The sequence below is a fragment of the Monodon monoceros genome, unplaced genomic scaffold, assembly GCF_005190385.1.
Source record: "Monodon monoceros isolate NGI ecotype Baffin Bay Population unplaced genomic scaffold, NGI_Narwhal_1 Super_Scaffold_12, whole genome shotgun sequence".
Taxonomy (NCBI): domain Eukaryota; kingdom Metazoa; phylum Chordata; class Mammalia; order Artiodactyla; family Monodontidae; genus Monodon; species Monodon monoceros.
In genome coordinates, this window is record NW_021703768.1 from 168,286,825 (window position 1) to 168,314,500 (window position 27,676).

At 50.2% G+C, this 27,676-nt stretch overlaps 1 protein-coding gene across 8 annotated transcripts in view; it reads left to right on the plus strand.

The window, feature by feature from the left end:
- CPAMD8 (C3 and PZP like alpha-2-macroglobulin domain containing 8) overlaps positions 1-27,676 on the plus strand; it is a 105,941-nt gene that overhangs the window by 4,865 nt on the left and 73,400 nt on the right. For all 8 annotated transcript variants that reach the window (XR_003792810.1, XR_003792811.1, XM_029218526.1 and 5 more), the window contains exons 3-13: positions 693-715; positions 5,761-5,926; positions 6,006-6,058; positions 9,488-9,505; positions 9,924-9,978; positions 10,951-11,064; positions 12,167-12,251; positions 14,017-14,125; positions 16,554-16,781; positions 18,942-19,112; positions 21,934-22,062. Coding sequence is in view for 6 of the 8 variants with exons in the window: in XM_029218526.1 (XP_029074359.1) it covers positions 693-715; positions 5,761-5,926; positions 6,006-6,058; positions 9,488-9,505; positions 9,924-9,978; positions 10,951-11,064; positions 12,167-12,251; positions 14,017-14,125; positions 16,554-16,781; positions 18,942-19,112; positions 21,934-22,062 (1,151 nt within the window). In the remaining 2 variants the exon portion in view is untranslated. The remainder of the gene's footprint in view (positions 1-692; positions 716-5,760; positions 5,927-6,005; positions 6,059-9,487; positions 9,506-9,923; positions 9,979-10,950; positions 11,065-12,166; positions 12,252-14,016; positions 14,126-16,553; positions 16,782-18,941; positions 19,113-21,933; positions 22,063-27,676) is intronic.

Below are 27,676 nucleotides of genomic sequence, written 5' to 3' on the forward strand. Positions count from 1 at the left end.
TTTTAGGACATGTGCTCAACTCTGAACCAATCACCGTGTCTAGGAGGAAGGCCTATGTAGATCTGCACAGAGCCCCAGGGAAGATGGGCAGAACCCACTAAACCTTAAGAATTAGGAGTTGGGTAGGTGGGCTCCTCCAAGAAAATCGGGCTTCTGCTAGCAGGAAATGGACACTGGGAGGCAGAAACAGTAGACGCCTAATTAAGTCCTGGAGGCCAAAGAGCCTGGAGAAGTGTCAGACGACAGATGACTCAGTTTGGGTGGAAGAGAGAGGTAGATGGAAGACTAGTTAGACCCATTGGAGTGAGGTCCACTGGGGACCTCAGGCTCCTCTTTTTTCTCTCCACCTTTCTCCTTGTTCCTCTCCCGTGGAGTTTTCTCTTTGCTCCCCTCACAGCTTACCTTGGGCAGGGGCCAGGGGTGAAGTGAATAAAGTATGCAGGCTGGCCAACCTTCCCCTGAATAGCTCGGCTTTGTCCATGCCCTCCGGTCTTCAGTACTCTCCAGCTTGGAGGAAACCTCTCACTTCCGCCGATCCCAGCCCAGGCCAGACCAGCATGACCCAGGGTGTGTGTTTATCCACAGAAAATCCCTCTGGGTTAAGAAAGCCCCTGTTTGTAAGGCTGCAGCTCAAGGAGGCAGGAAAATACAGCTCCTGATTTAACTGTTTTCATTTTATTTTCATTTTTTAGATAAAGGGACGATCAAACTCAAGGTAAGCTATGAATTTTTAAAATCAGAAACCCTACCTTGGAAATAAGGAATTGAACTGCAATGGAACAAGAGAAGTTGCATGTGTTGTGAAAAGAATCATTAATGGTGATGTAAAAAAAAAAAAAAAAAAAAGAATAATGAAGGAAAAAACAGTTTACAAAAGGAGAAAGCTCACCCATAATCCCATTCCTCATACTTTTCACTTTTTCATGTTTCCCATAAATCCTTGTCTACATAAAGACATTTTCTTTCATAGTTGCAGTTAAAGGGTATATTGTGGCCTTTCATGCCATTTTCTCTTCACACGTTGCGTAAACATACTTCCGTGTTTCCAAGTCTCTATAATTGCATCCTATTGTAAATAACATCCCACTGCATCTCTTTTATATACTAATTTACTAACACCTCCCCCTCGCACACACATCGCTTGTACGTAGTTAGATTTCTTTCTTGTTTTCAGGGTTTTGATAATGTAATCCAAAAGTTGAGAGCATCTTTGTGCGTAAAGCTGTTAACGTACTGGATGCCTGCCTTCGACTGAACACCCTGAAAGAAGAACTACCAAATTAGGATCCAAGGCTCTTGCTGTGTCCTGTTTTGTCTTGGAAGACACAGCAGTGCACGTGCATGGCACCACCAGCTATACATTAGAGACCAAATTGCCCTCAGCCTTGTTGGCATTGAATATTATTATTTTAAAATTATTTTACATACCAAACTACAGGTAGGTCATTCTCTGACATGGGTTTTTTAACTGGAGTCCTTGGATTTCAGGGCAGTCGTAAGCCCTGAAATTGTCGGCTTTTTCTGGGTTAGCTAGTCCTTAACGCTTACCAGATGCTCAAAGGAGTCCCTGAAAGCATGGGCTAAGTAGAGAATCATTCCAAGTTGTAATGTGCTCTCTCCCAGTGATTAGAACGAAGTCTGGGGCGGTTCCTCTTCCATGGGATGGGATGCATCATTAGTGTCTCATTGCTGTGGGGCAGTGGTCTTCCTGCCCTCCTGTCCATGTTAGAATTCTTTCTCTAGAGTTCTGTCCCGGGGGTGAGGTCTGCAGGGTCTGGAGACAGTTCTGGTTGTCACAGCTTGGGGGGCAGGGATGGAGGTTGCTACTGGCTTCTAGTGGGTAAAGACCAAGGATGCTGCTCAAGTCCTATAATACACAGGACAGCCCCTCCGCGGAGAATGAGCCAGCCCCAGATGTCAACATTTGGAAAACCCTGGATAAATAGGCTAGAGCCGCCCTTGCCGGCTTCCTGTGAGCAGATCTGCTTTCTTGTGAATAGAATGCCCTGTCCACTGATAGATGAACTACTTAGGAAAAAAGAAAGCCTCGTATATTTTATTTAGAGAAGTACTTTTACTAAAGCATATTACTTACCAGAAAGAAAAAAAAAGAAAGAAAGAAACCAGGGCTGCCCCAGCGGGGTTAAGATTATGCTCTGTCCCTAGCCACCGCACATAAGAAGGCACTCTTCACAGGCTAGATGCTGTGGATTTGTATAAGAAACCAGTAAAGGGCCATATAACTTTGGGAGAAGGGCCGGGGATCCCTGGACTGGAGACTTTCAAAAGGGTCTTGGGATCCTTAGCATTTAGAAGAGCTCTGGATGAGCCTTTCTCAACTTGGAGGGGGGGGAAAGGATGCTCCCCTCCCCCACCGGGGGACAATGGCAGTGTCTGGAGATATTTCTGGTTATGGTAGCTGGGGGTGAGGGTGCTACTGCCATCTAGTGGGTGGAGGTCAGGGATGCTGCTCAACACCCTACATCACGGCGGAGGATGATTCAGCCCTAAACGTCAGTAGTGCCGAAGTTGAGTTAAGAAACTCTGCTCTGTGGAACCATGGTGTGGGCCTCAGACAAGAGAGAAGCTGCTCTTGTGGGTGTAGGACTCCCCTGCCCTCTACCCCACCCACTCCCCAGCCGTGCCTGCCTTGGGGACCTGAGTGCTTCCGGGTACAGGGTTTGGAAACCCGTGTTGTGGGGACCTAGTGTTGCCACTGACTGCCACGGGCAGGCTCTGCCCGGTCTGTGCCTCTCCTCGTCCTTCTCATCTGTGCAGCAGCGAGGACGCCGGTAAGAGGCCCTTGATGGAACTTTCAAGAAAGCGTACCTAAAACCTCGTGATATTTCTTTTATTCTGATTTTTTAGACTTAACCCGTGCATCTGTGTAACAAATGTCTTAAGCATCTATTCAGTTTCAAGCAGGAAGTTGGCCACATTCCCTGCTCTCAGCCACCAGCCTTATTGGTGATGGGCAAAGGGGTGGGTCAGATAGTAAACCCTCAATTACATAAACATGATCACCTCAGATAGTAGCAAGTGTCCTATTTTAGGACACTAAATGTTAATCAAATTCTAACATTTTATTTTAAAATGTGTCAGAGAAAGAGAATGCTGAGGAGTGGGGGGTAGAGTCACATTTTATATGGCAGCAGGGTCCCTCTGAGCTGAAACCAGGAGGAACCGACATGCAGGAATCTGGGGGCAGGGCATTCCAGGCAGAGGGAACCACCGGTGCAAAAGCCCTGGGGCAGGAAAGAGGCCAAAAGAGGCAGCCAGTGGCCTGGAGTGGAGCCAGCCAGGAGCTCCCATGAATAGTGGGAGGGAGATTTCCAATCTGCGGAATCAGCCTTCACCTGAATCCCTGTGCTTTGGATGGTTTCCATTTAGGAGTGGAATCGTGATACCTGTCGCCACTAACCATGGGTGTCTACTGTGTGCCATGCCTTTATAGTCCTGATCACCCATCTGCACAGCAATGTGTCGGAAACTCAGGGTCTAGTGAGTCTGGTGGCTTCTCTCTCGGGTATGTTTGGTGGAGTCCGGTAATCTGGGACCCACACCCAGAGCCCCAGGGGCCTCTCCTGCCTGGAGGGGCGGGGAGCTGGGCGATCATCAGGGCAGTGGATCGGCCTGCCGTAGGACTGGCCCCTCCACACAGCCTTCCCCAGAGGACAGCCAGCCTCTTTCTTTAGCTGGGCCCCAAGCCCCCCACCTTTGTACTCAGCTGCCAGCTACACCAACTTTGCCTGGCCGCCTCCCTTGCTTGGATCTCGGCCCCCCGAGTCCTTGGCTGTCACTGATGCTAAAGGAGCAAATGTGGATCACTGAGGTCAGGGGTGGGGATGGGGGTCAGCTCAGTCCAGAACCTTCCGGCAAGACCTCTGAGGGCTGGCAGGTGCAGGACCAGGTAGGAACGCCACTTTGAGCTGAGATTTGATTGGAAACGGCAGCTCTGCAGCTTTCAAGACCCAGGGCGGGTCACTTCATGTCCCCAAATGTCACATCTGATCCTTTCTGTTCTCAGGGGCAGCTTCTTGGTCCCAGCACCCATGACCCCCCGCTGGCACACAGCCCCCCCCCCCCGCCCCTCCCCCCGGCCCACCAGCTACTTCCTACCTGTCCATGCCTGCTCCCCTGGGTGGCCTGGGGTTTTTTCCTCCTTGCATGGAGGTCTTTGGCTGGTGCTGAGTGGTTTCCAGAAACAAAAGCAGGTAAAGATTTGGGGGTCAAAGTAAGGGGATTATCCTCAAGTTCGTCCTAAAGGTTCTCAAGGTTAACTGCAGTTAGGAGGGACCCCAGAGTCCTGAGACGCCCCATCCCGAGGGTGGCAGGTGGGCAGGCAGGCAGGCAGGGTCCCTCTGATGCTGTTCAGAGCAGACAAGAGAGGCAGCCAGAGACAGGTGCTGGAAGGATGGAGAAGGTCCTGGCATGCCCCGACCTCATCCATAAAATGGGCACACTGGTGTGAGGACCGGTCAGATAATTCACCAGGATACTTAGCATGGTTGCTTGCTGTGATGGTGACGAGGACTTTTTCACCCCTTGAGCAATCACACAGGTGGATGCTGACAAACAACTGGGAGAAGAACACCCCCGCATTTGGATGGTCTTAGGAACAGGTGGTGCTGTAGCTCCCAGTGTGAACTGATGACCACGTAATGTCCACCCGCCAGGCACCCAGGGATGGCCACGAGCATCGCATTCATGGCACATGGTCACATCCAGAGTCGTGACTTCTGTTTGCTTTAGTCACAAAAGGAGTTTCTGTAGGTTATGACTCACATGCATGGGTATTCGGCTCATCACTTAAAAAGGAAAAATTGAGGGAATTATATAGGGTAGTTTCCATTCCCTAAATGTTGGAAATTTTGCCATAGAAGGATTTGAACTCCAGGGTGAATCCTTAAGACTGCAGTGGGTATTTTTTTTTTTTTTAATCCATCTAGGTGGCCAAAAAAACCCTCTTTTTTTTTTTTTTTTTTACCACTTTCACCATTTTAAAGTGGACAGTTCAGTGGCATTTAGAACATTCACATTGCAACCACCACCCCTGTCTAGTTCCAGAACATTTTCATTACCCAGGAAGGAAACCCCATCCCCGTTAGCTGTCACTCCCCATTCCCCATCTCCCTCCAGCTCCTTGTACCCAATAATCTGCTTTCTGTCTCTATGGATTTGCCTATTGTGGACATTTCATATAAATGGGATTGTATAATGTGTGTGCAGTGTTTACAGTGAGACAAAGCACAGAGGCTCATGCACTATATACATATATGAAATATGAAAATATACATACATATGCATACATGTATTCATATGTATATATGTATATGAAGGGACTAGGGTCTCCATACCTCCCAGCTTACCAGCTATGACTGCATTTGGGTAAGATGGGAGATAATTCTTGTAGCTCTACAGGGATGAGAATATCTTTGCAAGCTTGCAGTGTCAGGAGAGGAGAAGGCTCTGTCTTGTCAAGCTACACCAGTGTTTCTCATTCTCAGCGCTGCTGACAGCCGTCCTGTGCTTCACAGGGTCTTGAACAGCATCCCTGGTCTCCACCCACCAGATGCCCAGTAGCGCCTGCTCCCCGAAGCTGTGACACCCCAAAAATCTCCAGAAACTGCTGAGTGTCCCCTGGGTGCACAATTGCCCCCGGGTGTGCTCCCCTGTCCTAGATCTCCATGCTGCTTTCACAATACCTGGGTACCTTCCAGGGTGACACCCCCTGCCCAAAGCTCTGTGCTCTGCCTGCAGGTGCCCACGGGCCTCTGGGGCCAGGCCCTCCTGAAGGTGTGGGGCCGTGGTTGGTGGGCAGAGGAGGGCCCCTTCTTCCACAACCAGACTTCAGTGACTGTGGACAGCCGGGGAGCCTCTGTGTTCATCCAGACCGACAAGCCGGTGTACAGGCCCCAACACCGAGGTGGGTGGCCGGTGCGCGCCGGCAGGGGGAGGGCCAGCCATGGCCTGGAGCTGCCACACGCCTATGTCCTTTCTTCCAGTGCTCATCAGCATCTTCACTGTCACTCCAGACCTGAGGCCCATCAGCGAGAAGGTGAGATTGGCTTCTAAAACCGTGGGCCCGGAACATACCCACCTGGGTTCGGCCTGGCCAGGGCCACCATCCACAACTGGCCTTTCCCCCGCCTCTTCCAGTTTCTACCTCCATTCTCGGTTTCTTCCTGGGGCTCCACGTCCCTTGGGGGACCCAGGGGAAGTTCTATGTGACAAGAGCGCTTGCGGGCATGCTTCCTCCGCAGGGGGCACCAGTGGTCCCCGCAGTGGCCAGTACCCCTCTGTGCGGGGTCGGGGCCGTGGCACATCATTTAAAATCTTAATAGCCCTGCATTTATTTAACGTTTATTAGAAAGAAAATATAATTGCCACTTAAAACCCACCGTTTCTCCTTCAAAGTAAATACACTCACATAAAAAAGGCATTGATTTTCTCTTAATCTTTATTTGGAAATAACTTCAAATGTATAGAAAAGTTGGAAGAAAGTCACAGAGAACTTCCCATAGGCCCTTCATGGAGCCCAGGGGTGGGCAAACTTCCGGTAAAGGGCCAGGTAGTAAGTATGTTCGGGTCTGCCAGTCAGAGGGATTCTGTCACAACTTGAATGGACTCAGCTACAGACAGCACGTGAATGAATGGGTGTGCCTGGGTGCCAATAAAGCTTTATTTACACAAACAGCCAGAGGGACGGATTTAGCCCAAGAATCATAGTTGGCCAAGCTCTGATCAGGAACAGAGGTTCTCAAACTGGAGTGTGCAGCAGAACCACCTGGAGGGCTTGTTCACATACAAGTTATTGGGCCCTCGCCAGAATTTTTTTTTTTTTTGCGATACGCGGGCCCCTCACTGTTGTGGCCTCTCCCGTTGCGGAGCACAGGCTCCGGACGCGCAGGCTCAGCGGCCATGTCTCACGGGCGCAGCCGCTCCGCGGCATGTGGGACCTTCCCGGATCGGGTCACGAACCCGTGTCCCCTGCATCGACAGGCGGACTCTCAACCACTGCGCCACCAGGGAAGCCCTCCCCAGAATTTTTGATTCAGCAGCTTCCTGGATGGGCCCCAAGGATCTGTATTTCTAACAAGTTCCTGGTTTCTGCTGCTGCTCTGGGAAACCCACTTTGAGAACCACGTATCTAGATTCACCAATTACAAAACATTTTATTATACTTATGTGCTTTCAGTGTGTGTATATACATATACATGTATTGTATGTATATATGTATATGTACATACGTAGTTTTAAAATTATTTTAATGATATATCATTTGAGAATAATTTGCAGATATCACATCTCTTTGTCCCCGAACACCTCCTGTATCCTTTAAGAACAAGAACATTCTTTCATACAACTAAAGTACAATCATTACATTTAGGAATTTTGACATCGGTACAATAATATTATCTAATACAGAGTCCATATTGTTCCAATAATGTCCTTTATAGCATGTTTCTTTGCTGGTCCAGGACCTAGTCTCTGATGACGTGTCGAATTTAGTCGTCATGTCTCTCGCATCCTTTACTTTGAATCAGCTCCTCAGCCTTTGCCTGTGTTTCGCGGCACTGACATTTTTGGAGACTCCAGGCAGTTGTTTTGAATGGTGTTCCCCAGTGGGCTGGTCTGCTGGCTTGTTCTCTGAGATCAGGTTCAAGTTGTGCGTCATGGGGGAGGATCCACAGGAGCCGTGCTGGTCCTCCCCAGTGTGTCGTATCCTGAGGTACCTGACGGTAGTTCAGATAGAGTCTGCCTGGTTTCTCCCCGCAAAAGTCACTGTTTCCCCTTTGTAATCAGTAAGTAATCTGTGGGGGACACTTGAGACTGTGTGGACACCCTGTTACCAGTCACCATGATCACCCGCTAGTTCTAGCCTCCATAGATGAGTTCAGAATTACATGAATCAAAACTTGCTATGATGCTTGCAAAGTGGTGATTTTTCCAACTCTGTTGCTTCTTCTGTATTTATTAGTTGGCATTCTGCTGCAAAGAGGCGCTTTCAGAAGGAAAGAGATCGTAAAGGAAGAGATTTAAGTAAACTGTACATATCCAGAGCAAAGATGGGAACGCAGTCTGGGGTGACTTCAGTTGAGGGATCCCTGAGGGGTCACGTGTATGGTGCTTACTGCATGCCAGGCGGCGTTCTAACACTTGGGGCACATGACTGAGCAGAGCAGACCCAGACCCCACCCCAGGGGGCTGGAAAATAATTCTGCAAAGTTCCCCAGTGGGCCCCAGCCTAGAAGCACAGTTCCATCGGGTACACGCAGCTTTTTCTTAACTTTCACCAGCCCGAGTTTCCACATTACTGTTTTCATTGGATCTTTGAATGCACTTGCCCACGTTTTTGACACAGCCTTGCAAACTCACCTCAGTGCCTGAGGTCCTTCTGCCAAAGGAAGGCTTCATACCCAGCTGCCCCCTCCTGGTGGACATTTGCTTGTTTCCAGGTTTTGGTCATTGTCAGAAATGCTGCCACGATTGTTTTTATGCTCAAACCTTCTTTTCCACTGGTGTGTCCTTCCTTAGGCTCAGCTGGACCCCAGGAGTGGGATACTGAGGTCCACGGCCAGGGAGGTTTTGAACGTCCCAAACGTGTATGTTTCTGAGTGGATGGTGCTGAGTCCCTGTGCCCAGTTGTTTTAGGGGGTCGTCTACCCACAGCCTTCCCTGGAGAGGGGGCAAGTTGTGCAAGCAGTTGACCTTCACCGGAGTCAGGGTTGACTGTTCAGTGTGACATTGATGGAGCTAGAAGCCAGGCTCCAGGCAGGTGCTGGGGGTTCAGGGATGAAAGCGTGCATTCCAGACCTTCAAGGAACCTGGCATGATCCCTTGAAAAAACAACCCAGCTGCACCATGGGAGGGCTGCCTGGAGGAGCTGTCCTTGGTTGGGGCGCGTGGGAGTCTGGAGAGGAGGGCAGGGCTGTGATGGGGAGCCAGGAACACAGAGGTCCCGGATGGAGCTCGGCCACCCTCATTGCCAGTGGCCACTGTATGAGTTTGCTCAGTGATTTAAAGGGCAGAAATGTATTCTTTCCCAGTTCTGGAGGCCAGAAGTCTAAGATCAAGGTGGGGGCAGAATTGGTTCCTTCCAGGGACCATGAAGGAGGGATTTGTTCCAGGCCTCCCTCCTTGGCTTGTAGCTGGCCATCTTCTCTCTGTGTCTTCATATTGTCTTCCCTCTATGTGCATCTGTGTCCAAATTTCCCCTTCTTATGACACCAGTCCTATTGGACTGGGACCTATGCTAGGGACCTTATTTTAACTAATCACCACTATCAAGACCCGTCTCCAAATACAGTCACATTCTGAGACCCTGAGCGTGAGGACATCAACGTGTGAATTTTGGGAGGAGGGGGACACCATTAAACCCATTGCAGAACCTGTGCCTGTCCCGAGGGATGAACACTTAGCATGCACGGAGGGCTCGGGTCTTATGGGAGGGTTTGCTCACTGCCTCTGTCTGTCTGTGTTGCAGCTGGAAGCTTATGTCCTGGTGAGTGGCCTGCCCCTCTGCAGCTGGCTCAGAGACAGCCCGCTCTCTGCAAGACCTGGTCTGTTTTTGCCTAACACCCACCCTCTGGGTTGATCCCTGCCTGCCTCGGCACCCCATAGACTGGGACCTGGTCCATCCCGATCCCTGGGTCCACCCTGGAATAAGCTGAGCGTGTGTCTGTCCGTCTCTTTGTAGATTTGCATGCAGCTCCCTAAATGAGGAGGCAGGCCGGCCCTTTCCGCCACCTTGTCCTCAGACAAGTCCCTTCTATGCCCCGAGCTTCTGTTTGCTTCATGTAAATAGCTAATCTTGGGGCCTTCTCACTTGTCCTGCCCTAGAGAGCAGGCTTGGAAGGTCCGCATGCACACCGGGCACACACAGGCTGCCTTGAGTTTACTGTGCATCCGTCCCCCTGCAGGACCCCCGGGGCTCACGGATGATGGAGTGGAGACACTTGCAGCCCTTATGCTGCGGTAAGTCTCTCTTCTCATCCTCTCTCCTAATTCCTTCTGTGGTTTGGGGGCTGCACCTTTGGGTGGCAGATGTGATAAACCTTCCAGGAAAATAGAACGTGCTCTGTCTGGGCACCTGCCGCTCCTTCCCTGCAGCGTTGGGACCCTCCGCCCACATTTCTGTGTGCCTGGGATCCCAGCTGGGGATCCTCCTGTAACTTGAGATCTTTCTGGAATATCAGGGCCTTGTTTGTGGGCACCCCCCACCTTCCTCCTGCTGCAGATCTTCTTTGTCCTCATCCCCAACCCAACAGGAGCCATGGCATTTTTTTCTTTCTCTGTGACAATAAGGGCCATGTAATTGACATCTCCCTTTGTGCTTCGGCCCTAAGGGAAGTGGAGTCCTGGGAGAGGGGAGCTGTAGGTGGGGTTTGGGGAGACTGAGGACAGCTGTGCACCCTCGACCTGGGAAATGCACAGACATGACAGACCCCTGAGTCCTGCTCGGGGGCTCCTGGCCCCCGCATGCCTCTGTGAACCAGACACAGAGAATGGGGTCTCTAGCCGCCCTGTGGGCTGTGGTTTGTGCAGCTCTCCTGGCCTGGCCTTGACCTCTCCATGTTCATTTCGCTCTTCCTGCTTCTGAGATGCCTGGAGAGGGCTGCCAAGTAGGGACAGGGCTTGTGTGATTCTCTGTCACCAAGGGAACGACTGGCGTGGGGAGCAGAGTTGCCTGCGCCTGGCCTTGGCCTCAGGGGTCCCCCAGGAACCCAAGGTGCAGTGTCTCGCTGCTTCCCCTTCAGACTGCAGAGGTGCTTGTTCTGCACAAATCCCCGCCAGCCTCGGGTGGCTTCTGGCTTCCCCGAGGGACTGCTCGGCCAGGGGGAGGCGCAGGGTCCCCGGGGCGCCTCTGCCCTGACCTCACCACCAGATGCCAGGCCCTCTGTACACTCACTTGCCCCAGGATGAGGGGGGGCATCTCTCTTCACACAGGCATCACCAACATGACCTTCCCCTTGTCTGACCAGCCGGTACTGGGAGAATGGTTCGTTTTTGTCGAAATGCAAGGCCACGTGTACAACAAGTCCTTTGAAGTTCAGAAGTATGGTAAGTCAGAGAATCTTAGGACCCTAGGATTTCAGATCTGGGAGAAACCACAGCCCTAGTGACAACACACATGACAAGGGGGAAGATGGCAGGAGCCTCATTCACTGAGGGCTCAGGAGGGCCAGGCATGATATGGAAGGCTGGGCCTTTGTCATGTCCTTTAAAAAAAATTGTAAAATATATGACTTCATATGAGTAGAATCATAAGGTATTTGTCTTTTTGTGAGTAGCTTATTTCACGGAGCATAATGTCCTCAAGGTTCATCCATGTTGCAGCATGTGTCCGCATGTCCTTCCTTTTTAAGGCTGTCACTTCCTTTTGTTCTTTCATCCTTGTCCTGAACCTATGAGGTATCTCCATTTTACAGATGGGGAAACTGAGGCTGAGAGAGCTGTTAAGGAAACTGCTCAAGTAATAAGAGCTGGGGAATGAACCTGGGCCAGAGCCACATACTCTGCTTCTGTGCTAAAATTCTCCCTGATGGGGTCAAGGATTTCTCTTCCTTTCACGAGGCAGGTCTTGGAAGGAAAATCCTTAGAGGTCAGGGTTATGGGTTGCAAGCAACAGAAGCCTGGTGCAGACCCAGTAAGCAAAAGGAAAGGGTTATAGGCTTGTGTAACAAGCTCTCAGGACCAGAGTCTTCATGTTTCCTCCATTCTGCTCCTTGGTGTCCATCTCTCCGTGGGCTGTGCAGTGGGACGAGCTGGCTGGATGTGCCCAGGGTGGCAAAGAGTGACCCTTTCCAGCTGCAGGCACCCTCAGGATGCCCCTGACGGGTCCAGAAGCCTGGCTACTTGTGCACCCCTGGGATGGGCTGGAATTGGCTGCACTCAGTTCAGGTGGCCTAAAACTGATGATACATGGCCCCCTGAGAAAAACGAAGTGCTGGTCCCCCAAAGATAGGAAATAGATGCGGCCGGCAAAACCCCCAGAGAGCTGCCCGTGCTCAGCAACGGGTGGTGTGGATTCCTATGGTGTCAGCAGCACAGAAACCCCGGAGGTGGCTTTGTGTTCCTCCCTCCCACATCTCCAGTACCCTTCTGGGGCCGCCCCAGAGGTGGAAGCCACCCTGCCTCCTTCCTCTCTGCTCTCTCCCTTCAGTGTTGCCGAAGTTTGAGCTCCTTATTGACCCGCCCCGATATATCCAGGACCTGGACACTTGTGAGACCGGCACTGTGCGGGCCAGGTGAGAAAGAGGCGGCCACTGTCGGTGAGCCCTTCCCACTGTGGGCACGCCCCTCCCCTAGGACCCACCCCTTCCCAGCAATGCTCCTCCCCTAGGACACGCCCCTCCTCCAGAGCACACCCAGTCCCCTTAGGACTTGCTCCTCCCCTATTACTTGCCCCTCCCCAGGGAAGCCCCTGCCCCTAGGACATGGCCCTCCCCTAGGGCATGCCCTTCCCCAGGGCACACCCCCCAGGCCATGCCCCTTAGCCTGCGGGCAGCATCCACAGCCAGTGGACTGACTTACAGCCAGTGGGCTGACCCGCCTAATGACCAGGCTGTTGACGGAGCACGATGTGAGGGTCGACCAGAGGGAGTCAAGAGGCTCTGTCCCTTTCTGGGACCCCTGGGAGAGCCCTACATGGCCCGTGTCCCCGCCCCATCTCTGCCACCTGCCGGAGGTTGTGGCTGAGACTTCTCCCTCGTGTGTCTCCCCTGGCTGTGTGTGTTTTAAAATCCAGGGACGTGGTGGATACACACATTTTTTTTTTAACATCTCTATTGGATTATAATAGCTTTATATTGTTGTGTTAGTTTCTGCTGTATAACAAAGTGAATCAGCCATGCGTATACATATATCCCCATATCCACTCCCTCTTGCGCCTCCCTCCCACCCTCCCTTTTCCACCCCTCTAGGTGGTCACAAAGCACTGAGCTGATCTCCCTGTGCTATGTGGCTGCTTCCCACTAGCTATGTATTTTACATTTGGTGGTGTATATATGTCCATGCCACTCTCTCACTTCGTCCCAGCTTACCCTTCCCCCTCCCCGTGTACGCAAGTCCATTCTCTACGTCTGCATCTTTATTCCTGTCCTGCCCCTAGGGTCATCAGAACCTTTTTTTTTTTTTTTTTTAGATTCCATATATATGTGTTAGCATATGGTATTTGTTTTTCTCTTTCTGACTTACTTCACTCTGTATGACAGACTCTAGGTCCATCTACCTCATTACAAATGACTCAATTTTGTTTCTTTTTATGGCTGAGTAATATTCCATTGTATATATGTGCCACATCTTCTTTATCCATTCATCTGTTGATGGACACTTAGGTTGCTTCCATGTCCTGGCTATTGTAAACAGAGCTGCTGGATACACACATTCTATAGTCTAGAAAATACTATCAAAATTCTGGGTGCTATTTTTTAAATTTTGCTCCCATTTTGCCCCCATTTTGCCCCTGTGTCCCAGTAAGCAGGTGTCTCCACTGCATCAGGCATGATATACATACATTTAAGTCTTTTACCAACATCCCTGAGAGGATGGTTTTATTCTCATTCTCCCGATGAGGGAACCAAAGCTCAGAGAGGTCAGATCTCTGGTTCAAAGTTGAACTCCCTGGGCACTTAAGCCCAGCCAGGCCTTCCTGTTGTCCACAGTTGCTCGATCCTCTGGGCTGCCTTGCTCCAATGTGTGGCCAGCCTCAGTGGTTGTCTCATATACCCTGCTGCTTTGGTCCAGAGTTCCTCTCTGACCCTTGGTCTCTTTTTCTGTCCAACATGAGGCTTGGTGCAGAGGATCACAGGGTCCTGATGTGATCTGTCCTTACTCAGGGCTACAGGGAGGGCTGTAAGGGTGGAGTGTAGGATGGGAAGCATCCCTGGATTAGCCACTGTACCACTGATCACATCTTGCGGGGCCTGGCCTTCCTGAAACTGACCCCTCCTCCGCTGTCCCCTGGGCATCTCCTGCTTGTGAAACTTACTACCCTTTGTCCTTTCGTTCCAGGTATACCTTTGGGAAACCTGTCTCAGGGACTTTAACCATCAACATGACCGTAAATGGCGTGGGGTACTACAGCCAGGAGGTGGGGCGCCCCATCCTTAGGACCACCAAGGTGAGGAGCAGGAACCCCGACCCACTCGGTGGGTCCCTTCCCACCAGCTTCATCTCTGTGATCATCCGTTTTATTTTGCTTTCCAAAACACTTTAGCTGGTGGGGATATTCCGATGATAAAATTCCTGCAGGCTGAACATAGAGGCTAGAACATATAAAAAAGAAGTAATAAAGTCGACTTGTCCTCTGATAGGCAGACACAGCCACTATTGCTATTTTGATGTGTTTCCTCTTAGGATGTTGTGTGTAAAGTTAAAAAAAAGTTTTCTTGAGACATAATTCACATATCATATAATTCAAATCCCCATATAGAATGTACGAGTCGGTGGTTTTTAGTATATTACAGAGTTGTACAACCACCACCATACAGTTTTAGAATATTTCTGCTAACCGTCCCCCCACCCCCACCAATCTCTCACATCCTTTTGCAGTTAAGCCCTGTTTGCATCTCCAGCCCCTGGCAACCACTTACTTACATGCTTTGTCTCTATGGATTTCTGGTCATTTCATATAAATGGAATCATGCACCATGTGACCTTTTGTGTCTGGTTTCTTTCACTCAGCCTGATGTTTTCAAGGTTCATCCACATTGTATTGTGTGTAGGTACTTCATCCTTTTTTATGGCTGAGTAATATTCCGCTGTGTGGTTGGACCACATTTTGTTTATCTGTTCATTAGCTGATGGACATTTGAGTTGTTTCTACTTTTTGGCTATTATGGATGATGCTATGAACATTCACGTACAAGTTTTTGTGTGGCCAGATGTTTTCATTTCTCTTGCATTTGGAATCCCTGGGTTGTATGGTGTGCAATTAAATGAAGGCCGCCCAAACAAGAACAAGCAAAGGCTATCTATTCGAAGCTTGCAGCAAGGGAGCCAGCCACCATCACCTGTGTTTGGCAGAGACTCAAAGGCAGGTGGAGAAGTGGGAAGGCTTTATAGTGAAAGAAAGGGAAGGCTTCCAGTGTGCCGTGATGGGAGGCTATTGGTGTGCAGAAAGTCATGGGCGGGTAACTAGAAGCAGGCATCCAAAATGATTGATGAGGGGGTGCACATTTGGCTCTTTCCAATTGGTCCTAAGATGGAAGTGGGAGCCAAAATCAGAAAAAATGTCAGTTATGAATCTGGTCCTGGCCATTTGGGGCTTGTTGTGACGGGGGTTATGGTTTGGTTGCTATTGAGATAGGGGTCTGACTTCTTACAAGTCTGACTTACAGATACAGTTGGCCCTTCCATGTCTGAGGCTTCTGCATCCCAGGATCCCAGATTGAAACTCTTTGAAGTTGGTTGAATCCGCAAATGCGGAACCGCGAATACGGAGAGCCGACTGTAATGGGTTGGCTTCCTTGCTGGTGCCTGCAGAGTGTGGGTCCGAGTTCTCTTTTTTTCTGTATTATCTGGCCCTGGTCCATTTGTATATTCAGTCTCTCAGTTTAGTTGTTTGAAGAGCTCCCAGACTGTTTTCCAAAGTGGCTGCATGATTTCACGTTCCCGTGCGTGTCAAGTTTTATAACCTGGTTTTTGTTTTTCTTTTTCAACTTAACATTAAGTTGTGAGTGTGCTACTATGTAACATACACACACATCTTGGAGATTCGGTGCCCCTGTAGGCATTAAACCCTGGCAGCACCACCTCCTTCCCATTTCCACCCGAAGCTACGTCTTCATCCCTTTGCCGCCTGGGATGTGTCCCCGCTCTCTGTCCCTGAGGCTTCTCTTCTGTGGAGTAGACACCCTGGCCCCTCACCTCTTTCGTGCCTGGTGTTGGTGCCCTCGGTATCCTAGCCATTGTCCCTGGAGGCTGGCCCTGGTGGCCCTTGCCTTAATTTTCTTCTTTACTGAGTAATTCACTCCACAGCTGTTTGTGGATGTGGATTATTTGCCAGCCTCTGCCCCCAGGTCCTGAGATAGGGGTTGATTGAGGGGGTTCTGTACCCCGGGCGTGGGAGGCGAGCCAGTGCTCCAGTGTGGCTGACCAGGTTCAAGTCCCTGCCTGCAGTCTGGCCCGAGGGGTTGTCTCACCTTCTGCCCAAGGAGCTGGCTCCCTTCCTCCTGGGACATAATGCATGTCCAGCCAGGGATTCAGTCCCCACGCAGTGACTCACGGCATAGGTCGGGTGGGTCACCGAGTGTCCCCCTGGCCCTCCAAGCCACCAGAGCCACCTACTTTTTTTTTTTTTTAATATTTATTTATTTGGCTGCGCCTGGTCTTAGTTGCGGCACGCGGGATCTTCGTGGCGGCATGTGGGATCTGGTTCTCTGACCAGGGATCGAACCTGGGCCCCCCAGATTGGGAGCATGCAGTCTTAACCGTTGGACCGCCAGGGAAGTCCCCAGAGTCACCTACTTGAGCTCTGCGCTTGCGAGTCGTCTCTCAAAGCCGCTCCAGCTCCCGGCGAGCACGACCTGTGTGTTTCCCGCCTCCAGATCCACGGCTCCCAGGACTTCAACATCTGCGTGAAGGACATGATCCTGGCCGATGTCCCTGAGCACTTCCGGGGCACCGTCAGCATCTGGGCCACGGTGACCAGCACGGACGGGAGCCAACAGGTGGCTTTTGATGACTCCACCCCCGTCCAGAGACAGCTGGTGGATGTCCGGTACTCCAAGGACACCAGGAAGCAGTTTAAGCCGGGTCTGTCCTATGTGGGGAAGGTAAGCCCTGGGCGTGGTGCCCAGCAGGGGCCGTCAAGGTCACAGGTTCTGCGCTGCCTCCCAGCCCAGCTCCTGCCCAAGGACCACTGTGTAACCACTGCAGTGCATGCCCCGGGCCCCACAGCCGTGACTTGGCTGAATACTACGTCGTGTGATTGTGCCAGCAGAACTTTTGCCCTCTTGGGATCAAGGGACTGCTTTGCTGAGTGTGGTGAGAGCTGGTACCCAGGGCAGGGGACACTGGACATTCTGCTCCACCTAAAAGCATGGTCTACTTTAATCCACACAGTTAGACATTCCCTAGGTAACGCTCGTAGACATTACCTAGAGCGTTAAACCATGATGCTAGGTATCCACTTATTATTTTCTTTTTAACATCTTTATTGGAGTGTAATTGCTTTACAATGGTGTGTTAGTTTCTGCCTTTTAACAAAGTGAGTCAGCTATACATATACATATATCCCCATATCTCCTCCCTTGCATCTCCTTCCCATATACACTACCAAACGTATCCACTTATTAAATCACCTTCCTTAACTGGGTTGACGTTACCTCTGGATGACTTAATAGCTAAGTCCCTAAAAGGCAGATCCCCGTCCCTGAGACAGACTGATTCAGATCCCCTGTGGGGAACAGCATTTTGAACAAGCCCCCATCTCCCTCCCACCCACCACACCATTTTTTCTACACAGTAAAGTTTGAGGTGACTAGAAATTCGAGATCCTTATCCTGATTGCTGAACTGGGGCATCTGTGTTTCAATTGCAGCTGGGGGAGTCAAGGCCAGTGGAGCCTAGCATCACCTCAGGGGGAAGCTGGCCATGCCCTCTAACCCCTGCCTCTGCCCAGCACCCACACCCCTGTCCCCTTTTATGTTTCATGGGTCACCCACAGGATCCTAGCGGTCTGTCCTCATGCTGTGTCCTGCTTCTCCTGCTCTGCTCTGGGACCTCTCTTTTCTCCTCCGTGATGAGATCTCAGCTCCCACTGTCCCACACACAGAGACATGGCTTGTGTGCCCCTGGCTTTGAGGGTACCAGCTTGAGTAGAAGCTAAGGCACCATGTGCAGGGTCAGATGGTGTATGAAGAAGGGGCTTGGAGCTGTCCATTCAGTGAAAGGGGAGCATTTCACCTACACCTAAGAAATTTTCTACTGTCTGCCTTAAAGAACGGAGCTGAAGCTGGTCACCCCATCACCAGATAACCTACACGGTTGAGGGGTGCTCCAGGGTCCTTCAGGAACCACTGACCATATTTCTTCACAATATCTGAACCCCTCATTCTGACTGCCTTTTCTACCTGCCTGAATGAGTGAGGTCTGAGAGTCACGTGGCACTGTCCGTGGCATTGCCCGCCCCATTCCTACCTGGCTATGGCACCAGGAGAATGGCTGCCATGGGGTGGTTTGTGCCTTGTGACTTCTTTGCCAAGTCTAAGGTCATAAAAGTTTTCCCCTACGTTATCTTCGAAGTGTTTTGTAGTTCTAGCCATTACATTTAGGTCTCTGATCCATTTTGAGTTAATTTTGGTATATGGTGTGAGGTAGGGGTTCAACTGCATTCTTCTGCATGTGGAGATCCAGTTGTCCCAGAACCACTTGTTGAAGGAATTGTTCTTTCCCCATTGAATGGTCTTGGCACCCTTGTCATAAATCAATTGACTATAATCTTTTTCTTTTCTTTTTTTTTGCTGTGCCACTCGGCATGCAGGATCTTAGTTCCCTGAGCAGGAATTGAACCCATGCCCCCTGCAGTGGAAGCGTGGAGTCCTAACCACTGGACTGCCAGAGAATTCCCCCTCACCATATTTTAATCTTATTTATTTGAATCAATTGACTATAGATGGGTGGATTTGTATCTGGACTCTCAGTTCTTCTACTCCACTGGTCTGCATATCTGTCCTTATACCAGTACCACGTGTCTTGATTACTGTACCTTTGTAGTAAGTTTTGAAATTGGGATGTGTGAGTTCTTGGTTCTTTTTCAGGATTGCTTTGGCTGTTTGGGGCCACTTGTAATTCCATATGAGTTTTAGCATTAGATTGTTGATTGCTGCAAGGAAGCTGGCTGGGAGTCTGCTGGGGGATTGGGTTGAATCTATAGATCCGTTTGGGAAGTATTGCCACCCTAACCACGTTGAATCATTGGTGACTCCTTCCAGGTGGAGCTGTCCTACCCAGACGGCAGCCCGGCTGAGGGGGTGACGGTCCAGATCAGGGCAGAGCTGACGCCGAAGGACAACATATACACCACCGAGTCTGTGTCCCGGGGTGGGCTGGTAGGGTTTGAAATCCCCTCCATCCCTGTGTCAGCCCAGCACGTGTGGCTGGAGGTGGGTGAGTCACCTAGACCCTTGTCATTCAGCCAGCAGGCATGGATTTGGCCCCTCCTCCAGGCCATGCTCGGGCACTGGGTCAGTGGACCTGGGTCCTGCCCCTGCCCTGAGGGAGTTCAAAGTCTGATGGGGGAGGTTGATAGTAAGTCAGATAACCCAACCACCCCAGAGTGAGGCGGGGGCTGAGAAGAGATGAGGGTGCCTGGCTTCTGTGAGGGGATCTTCCCAGGTGGACTCCTGACAAGGGGGAGGTTCAGCCAGGCTGCTTCCAGGAAGGTGGAACAGCATATGCACAGCCCCAGAGGCCCAGAGTCCTAGTGTAATTGGATCCTGCAAATGCCCAGCCAGCCAAGCCATTTCAAGAAGATATGGAGGAGGGAGCCAGTGGGGCTTCCCCTCACCTCACAGGGGTGCTCAGGGCTTACCCAGAAGGCAGTCTGTCACTCCAGTGCCCATAGTGGGGGATGTCTGGGCGGGGCCACAGGTGGGCAGACGGGAGGTGATGATGGAGAGGACACTGAGCCTGGAGCTGTGGAGGTAGAATTGGCAGGACCTGGTGTCTCCTTGTCAGGGGAGGGAGGAGCAGGTGTGGTAAAGAGGATGTCCCAGCCCTCACCTCTATAGCTGGTGGTAGGCGTGGTGGCCCCACGGACACTGGGATGGTGGGGACAGAAGGTAGCTGAGAATAAATGTGTAGGTGGGAGCCGAGGACACTTGTGGTCACTATGTCCCCTGTGGGCGACATGTCCTTAAAGACTTTTTTTTTTTTTTTTTTTTTTTTTTGCGGTACGCGGGCCTCTCACTGTTGTGGCCTCTCCCGTTGCGGAGCACAGGCTCCGGACGCGCAGGCTCAGCGGCCATGGCTCACGGGCCCAGCCGCTCCGCGGCACGTGGGATCTTCCCGGACCGGGGCACGAACCCGCGTCCCCTGCATCGGCAGGCGGACTCTCAACCACTGTGCCACCAGGGAAGCCCTCCTTAAAGATTTTTAACAGCCAGCGGTCCCCAGGCCACCGACACTTTTTACCACCTGGCTACAAATTTGGAGGTTCCTGCTACCCCACTACCTTACAATTACAGCATTTCAGGTGTTCAACATAATGATTTAACATATGTGTATATTGTGAAATGACACCACAATATGTCCAGTTACCATACACAGTTACACTTTTTTTTTTCTTGTGATGAGAACCTCTAAGATCTATTCTTTTAGCACCTTTCTCAAATGTACAATACGATATTATTAACTATAGACACCATGCTGTACATTACATCCCCAGGACTGAATTTATAACTGGAAGTTTGTATTTTTTGCAATTACAGTTTTATTATAGCAAGATGATACAAATTAGGACCAACCAAAGAGAGAGACACACATGCATAGGACGAGAGCTGGGAGGGTCCCAAATTTGTAGCTTCGTGTGCTGTCCCCATGGAGTTGGGACACATCACCCTCCTGACACTACACAGAGCACTGCCAATAGAGATGCACACTCCCACTTTGGTGTCCACCGTTTTAATTGGGGTTTCACTACATAGGCTTGATTGATTAATCATTGGCCCCATGACTGAACTCAGTCTCTAGCCGCCTCCCCTCCCTAGAGGTCAAGTTGATACCACATCACGTGGCTCAAAGCCCCAACCCTCTAATCCCATGATTGGTCTTTCTGGCATGATTGTCCCCATCCCGAATTATCTCATTAGCTCATATTATCAGGACCCACCATGAATAACAAAGACACCCGCATCACTTGGGAAATTTTAGGGGTTCAGAGGCTATCTGCCAGTAACTGAGATAAAGGTGGGCCAGCTTCTATTCTCTAGTTGCGGTGAGCAGGGGCTACTCTTCGTTGAGGTGTGGGCTTCTCACTGCGGTGGCTTCTCTTGTTGCGGAGCACGGGCTCTAGGCATACGGGCTTCAGTAGTTGTGGCTCGCGGGCTCTAGAGCACAGGCTCAGTAGTTGTGGCGCACGGGCTTAGTTGCTCCACAGCATGTGGGATCTTCCCAGACCAGGGCTCGAACCCGTGTCCCCTGCATTGGCAGGTGGATTCTTAACCACTGCGCCACCAGGCAAGTCCCCAGTTTCTTTATTCTTTATCACACAGAGGTCTTACACTACTCCCTTCCTGCCCCCACTTCTGGCAACTCTCTTGTGTTAGCCACACTTTTCCAGCAGCAAGCGAAGGCAACAGGTTCAAACTCCCAAAAGAAATATAACTGCCAGTCCCTGGGGCATGAAGGGGGAGGATGGAGAACTCCAGGGGGAGCAGCGTCCAGAGCTCTGGGGATGCTGCCCAGCGCGGCTTCTCCCTCTCCTGACCACCATCTCCCCTGTGCTCACTTCCCAAGGAGGTTTTACCCTCCGAGAAGCCACCAAAGCTGCTGGCAAGCCCAGGACATGGGCTTCCCTAATATGCCCATGATGGAACTGTCTCTCAGTGGCCATGTGGGCCACCTGCCATTGCCTGAGCCAACCCCCAACACCCTGTGGCCAGCCTTGGACACTTGCTTCCTGTGGAGCTGGGGAAGAACAAGCTAGCCACACTGGACCCCATACTCTGAGAATTGGGGAAGAGGTTCTCCAAAGGGAAATTGGAGCATGAGAAGATCTTGTTGCAGGGCAGGGCAGGGCAGGCAGAAGCGTGGAGTCGGGACACATCACCCTCCTGATACTACACACACAGCACAGGCAATAGGGATGCTCACGCCCATCTCAGTGTCCACAGTTTTTATTGGGGTTTCATTACATAGGCTTCATTAAGACCCCCTTCCTACACCAAGCATCCAAGCCTTGATCAAATACCCTCTCTTCTTTAGACCAAGGTGACAGCCCTCGGTGGAAAGCTCGTGGGGGCCCAGTACCTGCCCAGCTACCTCTCCCTCAGCAGCTGGTACTCTCCCAGCCAGTGCTACCTGCAGCTGCAGCCGCCCTCCCTCCCCCTGCAGGTAAGGCTTTCAGGTGTGCCCTTCTGGAGCAGGACGGGGCCCAAGAAGCAGCATGCATGTGCCTCCAGGGAGCCTGCACATGCCCCAGCAGGGTTAATGCTCATGCTGACACAGGAGCCCCATCCCTCCGGCAAGGGGAGTATTCCATGGAATGAATTCCTGTCATTTATTTATGATGGACATTTAGGCCAAGGCCAGGGTTTACTGTGATGTCACCTGCCCTCAGGGTCCTGTTGGCCCTGGTTCCCCACTGTCTGGAGTTTCTTGTGCAAAGGCACCGGAAGTCACCCACCAGACACTTGCAGACACACCGAGTGCAAAGATGAGACAAACTCAGAGCTGGGTCTCACGTTATAGTTCTTCCCAAGTCTGTTATTCCATGATCCAAATTAAGTAAGATGCGTGAAGATGTGTGTGGAAATAGGGATCTGTAAACACTGAGCAGAAAATGCAGAGACTTCCCATACACCCACTTCCCTGCACGCAGTTTCCCTGATTATTACCATCTGTTAAAATTGATGAGCCGCTATTAATATGTGATTATGGACTGAAGTCCCCAGTGTATGTCAGGGTTCCCTCTTGGTGGTGCACGTTTTATGACAAATACACAATGTCACGTATCCACCGTTACAATGTCATACAGGATCGTTTCACTTCCCGAAAAATCCATTGTGCTCTACCTATTCCTCCCTCCCTCCCTCCAACCCCTGGCAAACGCTGAGCTTTTCACTGTCTTTATACTTTTTCCTTTTCCGGAATGTCATAGAGCCAGAATTATACAGTGCGTGTACTTTTCAGATTGTTTTCTTCTTTTTTAAAAAATATTTATTTATTTATTTGGCTGCAGTGGGTCTTTTTTTTTTTTTGGCTGTGTTGGGTTCGTTGCTGCACGAGGGCTTTCTCTAGTTGTAACGAGCGGGGGCTACTCTTCATTGCGGTGCGTGTGCTTCTCATTGCGGTGGCTTCTCGTTGTGGAGCACGGGCTCTAAGCACGTGGGCTTCAATAGTTGTGGCACGTGGGCTCAGTAGTTGTGGCACATGGGCTTAATTGCCCTGCGGCATGTGGGATCTTCCTGGACCAGGGATTGAACCTGTGCCCCCTGCATTGGCAGGCGGATTCTTAACCATTGCACCACCAGGGAAGTCCTGTGCCGGGTCTTAGTTGCAGCACGTGGGATCTTTGTTGCCACTTGCGGGATCTTCGTTGTGGCACGTGGGATCTTTTTTAGTTGCGACATGTGGGATCTAGTTCCCTGACCAGGGACTGAACCCAGGCCCCCTGCATTGGAAGTGCGGAGTCTTAGCCACTGGACCACCAGGGAAGTCCCCAGATTGGCTTCTTTCATTTAGCAATTTGCATCGAACTACCTCCGACTCTTTTCCTGACTTGAGAGGGCCTTTCATTTTCGTGGCGAATTATATTGCATCATATGGTTTGGATCAACTGCGGTTTGTTTGTCCCCTCACCTATTAAACGGTATATACGTTATATGTATGTTTTATAAAGCACTCCGTTAATTCCCCTAATTGATGCTCTGAGGGCTGAGCCCGGCTGCCGTGGGTGGTGGCAGGCTTGCCAGCATTGCCTCTAATGGAAACCACTTGCCAATGGGACTCCCAGGCCCTACCAGCCCTGTAAACCTCTGAGATCCCCTCTCCGAGGGTGCTGCCCAGACCTGAGGGGCCCCTGGGATGCATCTTGGAGGAACTGAGGTGGCAGGGCTGCCTGTTCCCTGGGTTTAATGGCCCTCTGTGGGGGTTATGAGAATGAGAAACTCCAGTGAGATCATGCCCAGCTTGGCTGCACACGCTGTTCTTGTTTTAATACTGTTTAACCATCTGTGCAGCGTAGGGATGCTGGGGTTGGCCACCTTCTTGTGGGGGTGGGAAGGAGTCCTGTGTCATGTCTGCTGGGACCACTGTTCCCGTAGGCGAGGACTTGGCTGGGCTGCTCAGAATTTCTTCTTGGAGGGACACCTCTGTCCTGCCTCCGTTAGGTCAGCAGGCGCCAGCTCTCCCCGTCCCAGACTGTCATCGAGGGGCCCTGAGTGTGACCTCAGGGCATTGAGGCAAGAGTGGCCATGCCTGGTGCAGTCCCAGCTCTGTGTTGGGGCCCTTTCTTCTTCCTCCAGCACCAAGGGATGTGCAGGGAGGAGCTGCTCTGTAAATGGGGCTGTCACCCCAATATTTTAGGGTTGCTCTGATGCCATGGGGTTAGTTCGTGAGAAGAAAAAGATTTGCACTCTTTCCTTTTTTTTCCCCAACATCTCAAACAGAAAGAGACTTTTGTTTGGGTGTTGTTATAAGGAGGATATTTGCAAATTTAGAGAGAAATTTAAAAAAAGTATAATAAATAACCATACGCTTTTCACCTAGATTTATGAATTAATATTTTGCCTCCATCCATCTACCCACCCATCTACCCACCCACCCACTCACCTACCTACCCATCCATCTACCCATCCACCCATCCATCCACTCATCTATTTATCTCTCCATCCACCCATCCACCCACCCATCTACCCACCCCCCCACCCATCCACCTATCCATCCATCTTCCCATCTACCCACCCATGCACCCATCATCCACCTACCACCCATTCCCCCACCCATCTACCCATCCATCCGTCCACTCACCTATTTATCCATCTATTTCTTTCCACCTTATTTATTTATTTTTTGCGGTACGCGGGCCTCTCACTGTTGTGGCCTCTCCCGCTGCAGAGCACAGGCTCCGGACGCGCAGGCTCAGCAGCCATGGCTCACGGGCCCAGCCGCTCCGCGGCACGTGGGATCTTCCCGGACCGGGGTAGGAACCCGTGTCCCCTGCATCGGCAGGTGGACTCTCAACCACTGCGCCACCAGGGAAGCCCTCCCCCTTTTTTGACTGCAATATTTGAAAGTAAATTACAGATATGATGCTTCACTCTTAAATACTTGAGCATAATGTGTCTTAAAAATAGGGACATTCTTCAACGTGACCGCTAGGTCATTGTTATATCTAAGAAAATTATATTAACTCAATCATATTGTTTAACTCACAGGCAATATTCAGATTCTCAAAGGTGTCCTCGAGATATAGTTTATATGTAGTGTGTGTGCGCACCCATGCATGCCTGCACATATGTGTGAGTGTGCATGTGTATGCATGTCTTGCAGATGCATGCTTGTGCATGTGCACATGTGTGTGTGCTCGCCTGTGTGTGCAGGATCAATTTAAAAGTTGCATCTGGCTCTTCTGTGTCCGTAATCGTTCTTGATCTGGAACAGCCTCCCTGCCTTTTCATTGCCATGACTTTTGTAAAGAATTCAAGCCTGTGATCTTGTAGATTATCCCACATTATGAGTGAGATTCAGGTTAAAACATGGTTCTGGCAAAACTACTATGTACGTACTCCTTTTGTTGAGTGCCATCAGGAGACACAGATTTGGGCAGCCCCACCCTTGCTGAAGCTGGGTCTGGTTCCTACCAGCTCTTTCCCTCTGCAGGTGAAGCTAATAAATAATCTGGGTGACACTCTGAGGTCCCTGCCACAGTGTCCTGAGCCCCAGCAACCTTCCACCGAATGCCTTTGGCATCTTTGATGATTCTTGCTGTTATCAGTTATCACATTGGCTTTATGATGGATATTCTGGTTTCTGCACTTATTATGATTCTGACATTCCTTCTAAATTTATTAGCTGGTAAAAAAAGAACTTGCCCCACTATTAATTTTGCTGTATTATTGTTGTTTTCAGTGTGCCTATGGAGTTGTGAACTTCTAAAAGATTATTCAACGTGTTATAATCTGTTACCACCACGCTTCCTTTTTTCATTTCAGATTTTGGAATAACTTTAGACTTACAGAAGAGTTGCTCATATAGGGCAGAGAGTTCCTGCATATCCTTCATCCAGCTTTCTTTCCCTAGTGTTTTAAATTGTTTGTCTTTTTGTTTTTGTGAGGGTACTTTATATATTTTTGGACATTAGACCCTTATCAGATATATGACTTGGAAGTATTTTCTGCCATTCTGTGGGTTGTCTTTTCACTTTCCTGATAGTGTCCTTTGATGCAACAAAGGTTTTTAATTTTGGTGAAATCCAATTTATCTATTATTTTCCTTTGGTTGTTTGTGCTTTTGGTGCCATATCTCAAAGAAACCATTGCCAAATCCAAGGTCATGAAGGTTTACCCCTATGTTTTCTCCTAACAGTTTATGGTTTTAGCTCTTACATTTAAGTCTTTGAACCATTTTGAGTAAACTTCTGTATATGGTGTGAGGTAGGGTCCAACTTCATTCTTTTGAATGTGGAGATCCAGTTGTTCCAGAATCATCTGTTGAAAAGACTGTTCTTTCCCCATCAAAACGTCTTGGCCCCCTTGATGAGAATCAGTTTGCCACAGATGTTTATTTCTGGACTCTCAGTTCTATCCTATTGATCTATATGTCTGTCCTTATACCAATACCACACTGTCTTGATACTGTAGCTTTATAGTAAGTTTTGAAGTTGGCAAGTGTGAGTCCTACAACCTTGTTCTTTGTCAAGATTGTTTTGGTTATCCTGGATCCTTTGCATTTCCGTGTGAATTTTAGGATCAGCTTTTGCACTTGGACAAAAAAGGCCACTGGCACTTCGTTAGGCTTCCCCCTAATGTTACCATCTTATGAGACCATGACACATTTGTCAAAACTAAGACATCAGCACTGGACATGACTATTAACTAAACCCCGGACTTTATTTGCATTTCCCTAGTTTTTCCAGGCACCTGCTTTTTTTGGTCCAGGATCCCATGCAGGATCTCACACTGCATTTCGTGTCCTCCAGTCTGATGGTTTCTTGGTCTTTCCTTGTCTTTCATGACCTTGACACTCTTGAAGAGTTCATTCTTCTTTCTGCTACTCCAGTTTCCCAAATTTGGCTGTGGGAGTGAGGACCTTTGGGTCAGCTCCTTAAACGGGTGGGTTCTTATCTTCAGTGGGAGGTAGAATGACATTTATTAACCACCCACAGTGAACAGGTGTGGTGTTGAGAATGATGCATTCATCATTTCATTGGATCCTCAGGACCTTCTATCCAGGAGATACAACCTTATTTTACAAATGGGGAAACTGAGGATCAGAGAGGTGAAATGACTTGCCCAAGGACCCACAGTGAGAATGATACTCACCACTCACCACCTCAGATTACCCTCCTCTGGGCATTCAGGGTGGCCCAGATGTTTGGGGAGAGTCATGGATTGTAAAACATGGGGCAGAGGAGGGAACCTCTGGGGCAAAAGTCCAGAGGATGACTTCTCATGCAGCCTGTAGCATCAGTGTTGGAAATGGTCACACTCCAAGCTCTTGGGGAGGTCACAGGACCTGGGAGACCTCAGCTGTAACACAGGGAATGAGGGCAGCTTGGAGGTTAAGCATGGGGCTCTGGCTTCAGCCCTTTGGGGTTTGAATCCTGTCCCCACCACTCACTGATGTTGGGAAGGGATCAAACCCCCTCTGGAAACTGGGGGATTGTGATAGAACCCAACTCATCAAGCGTATATCCAATGAGAAGTTCCAGCCCATTGCCTGCACTGGTGCCTGTGAAGTTAGGGAATAGTCCCCAAGACCATCCCCCATCAATTGCAGAATTTGG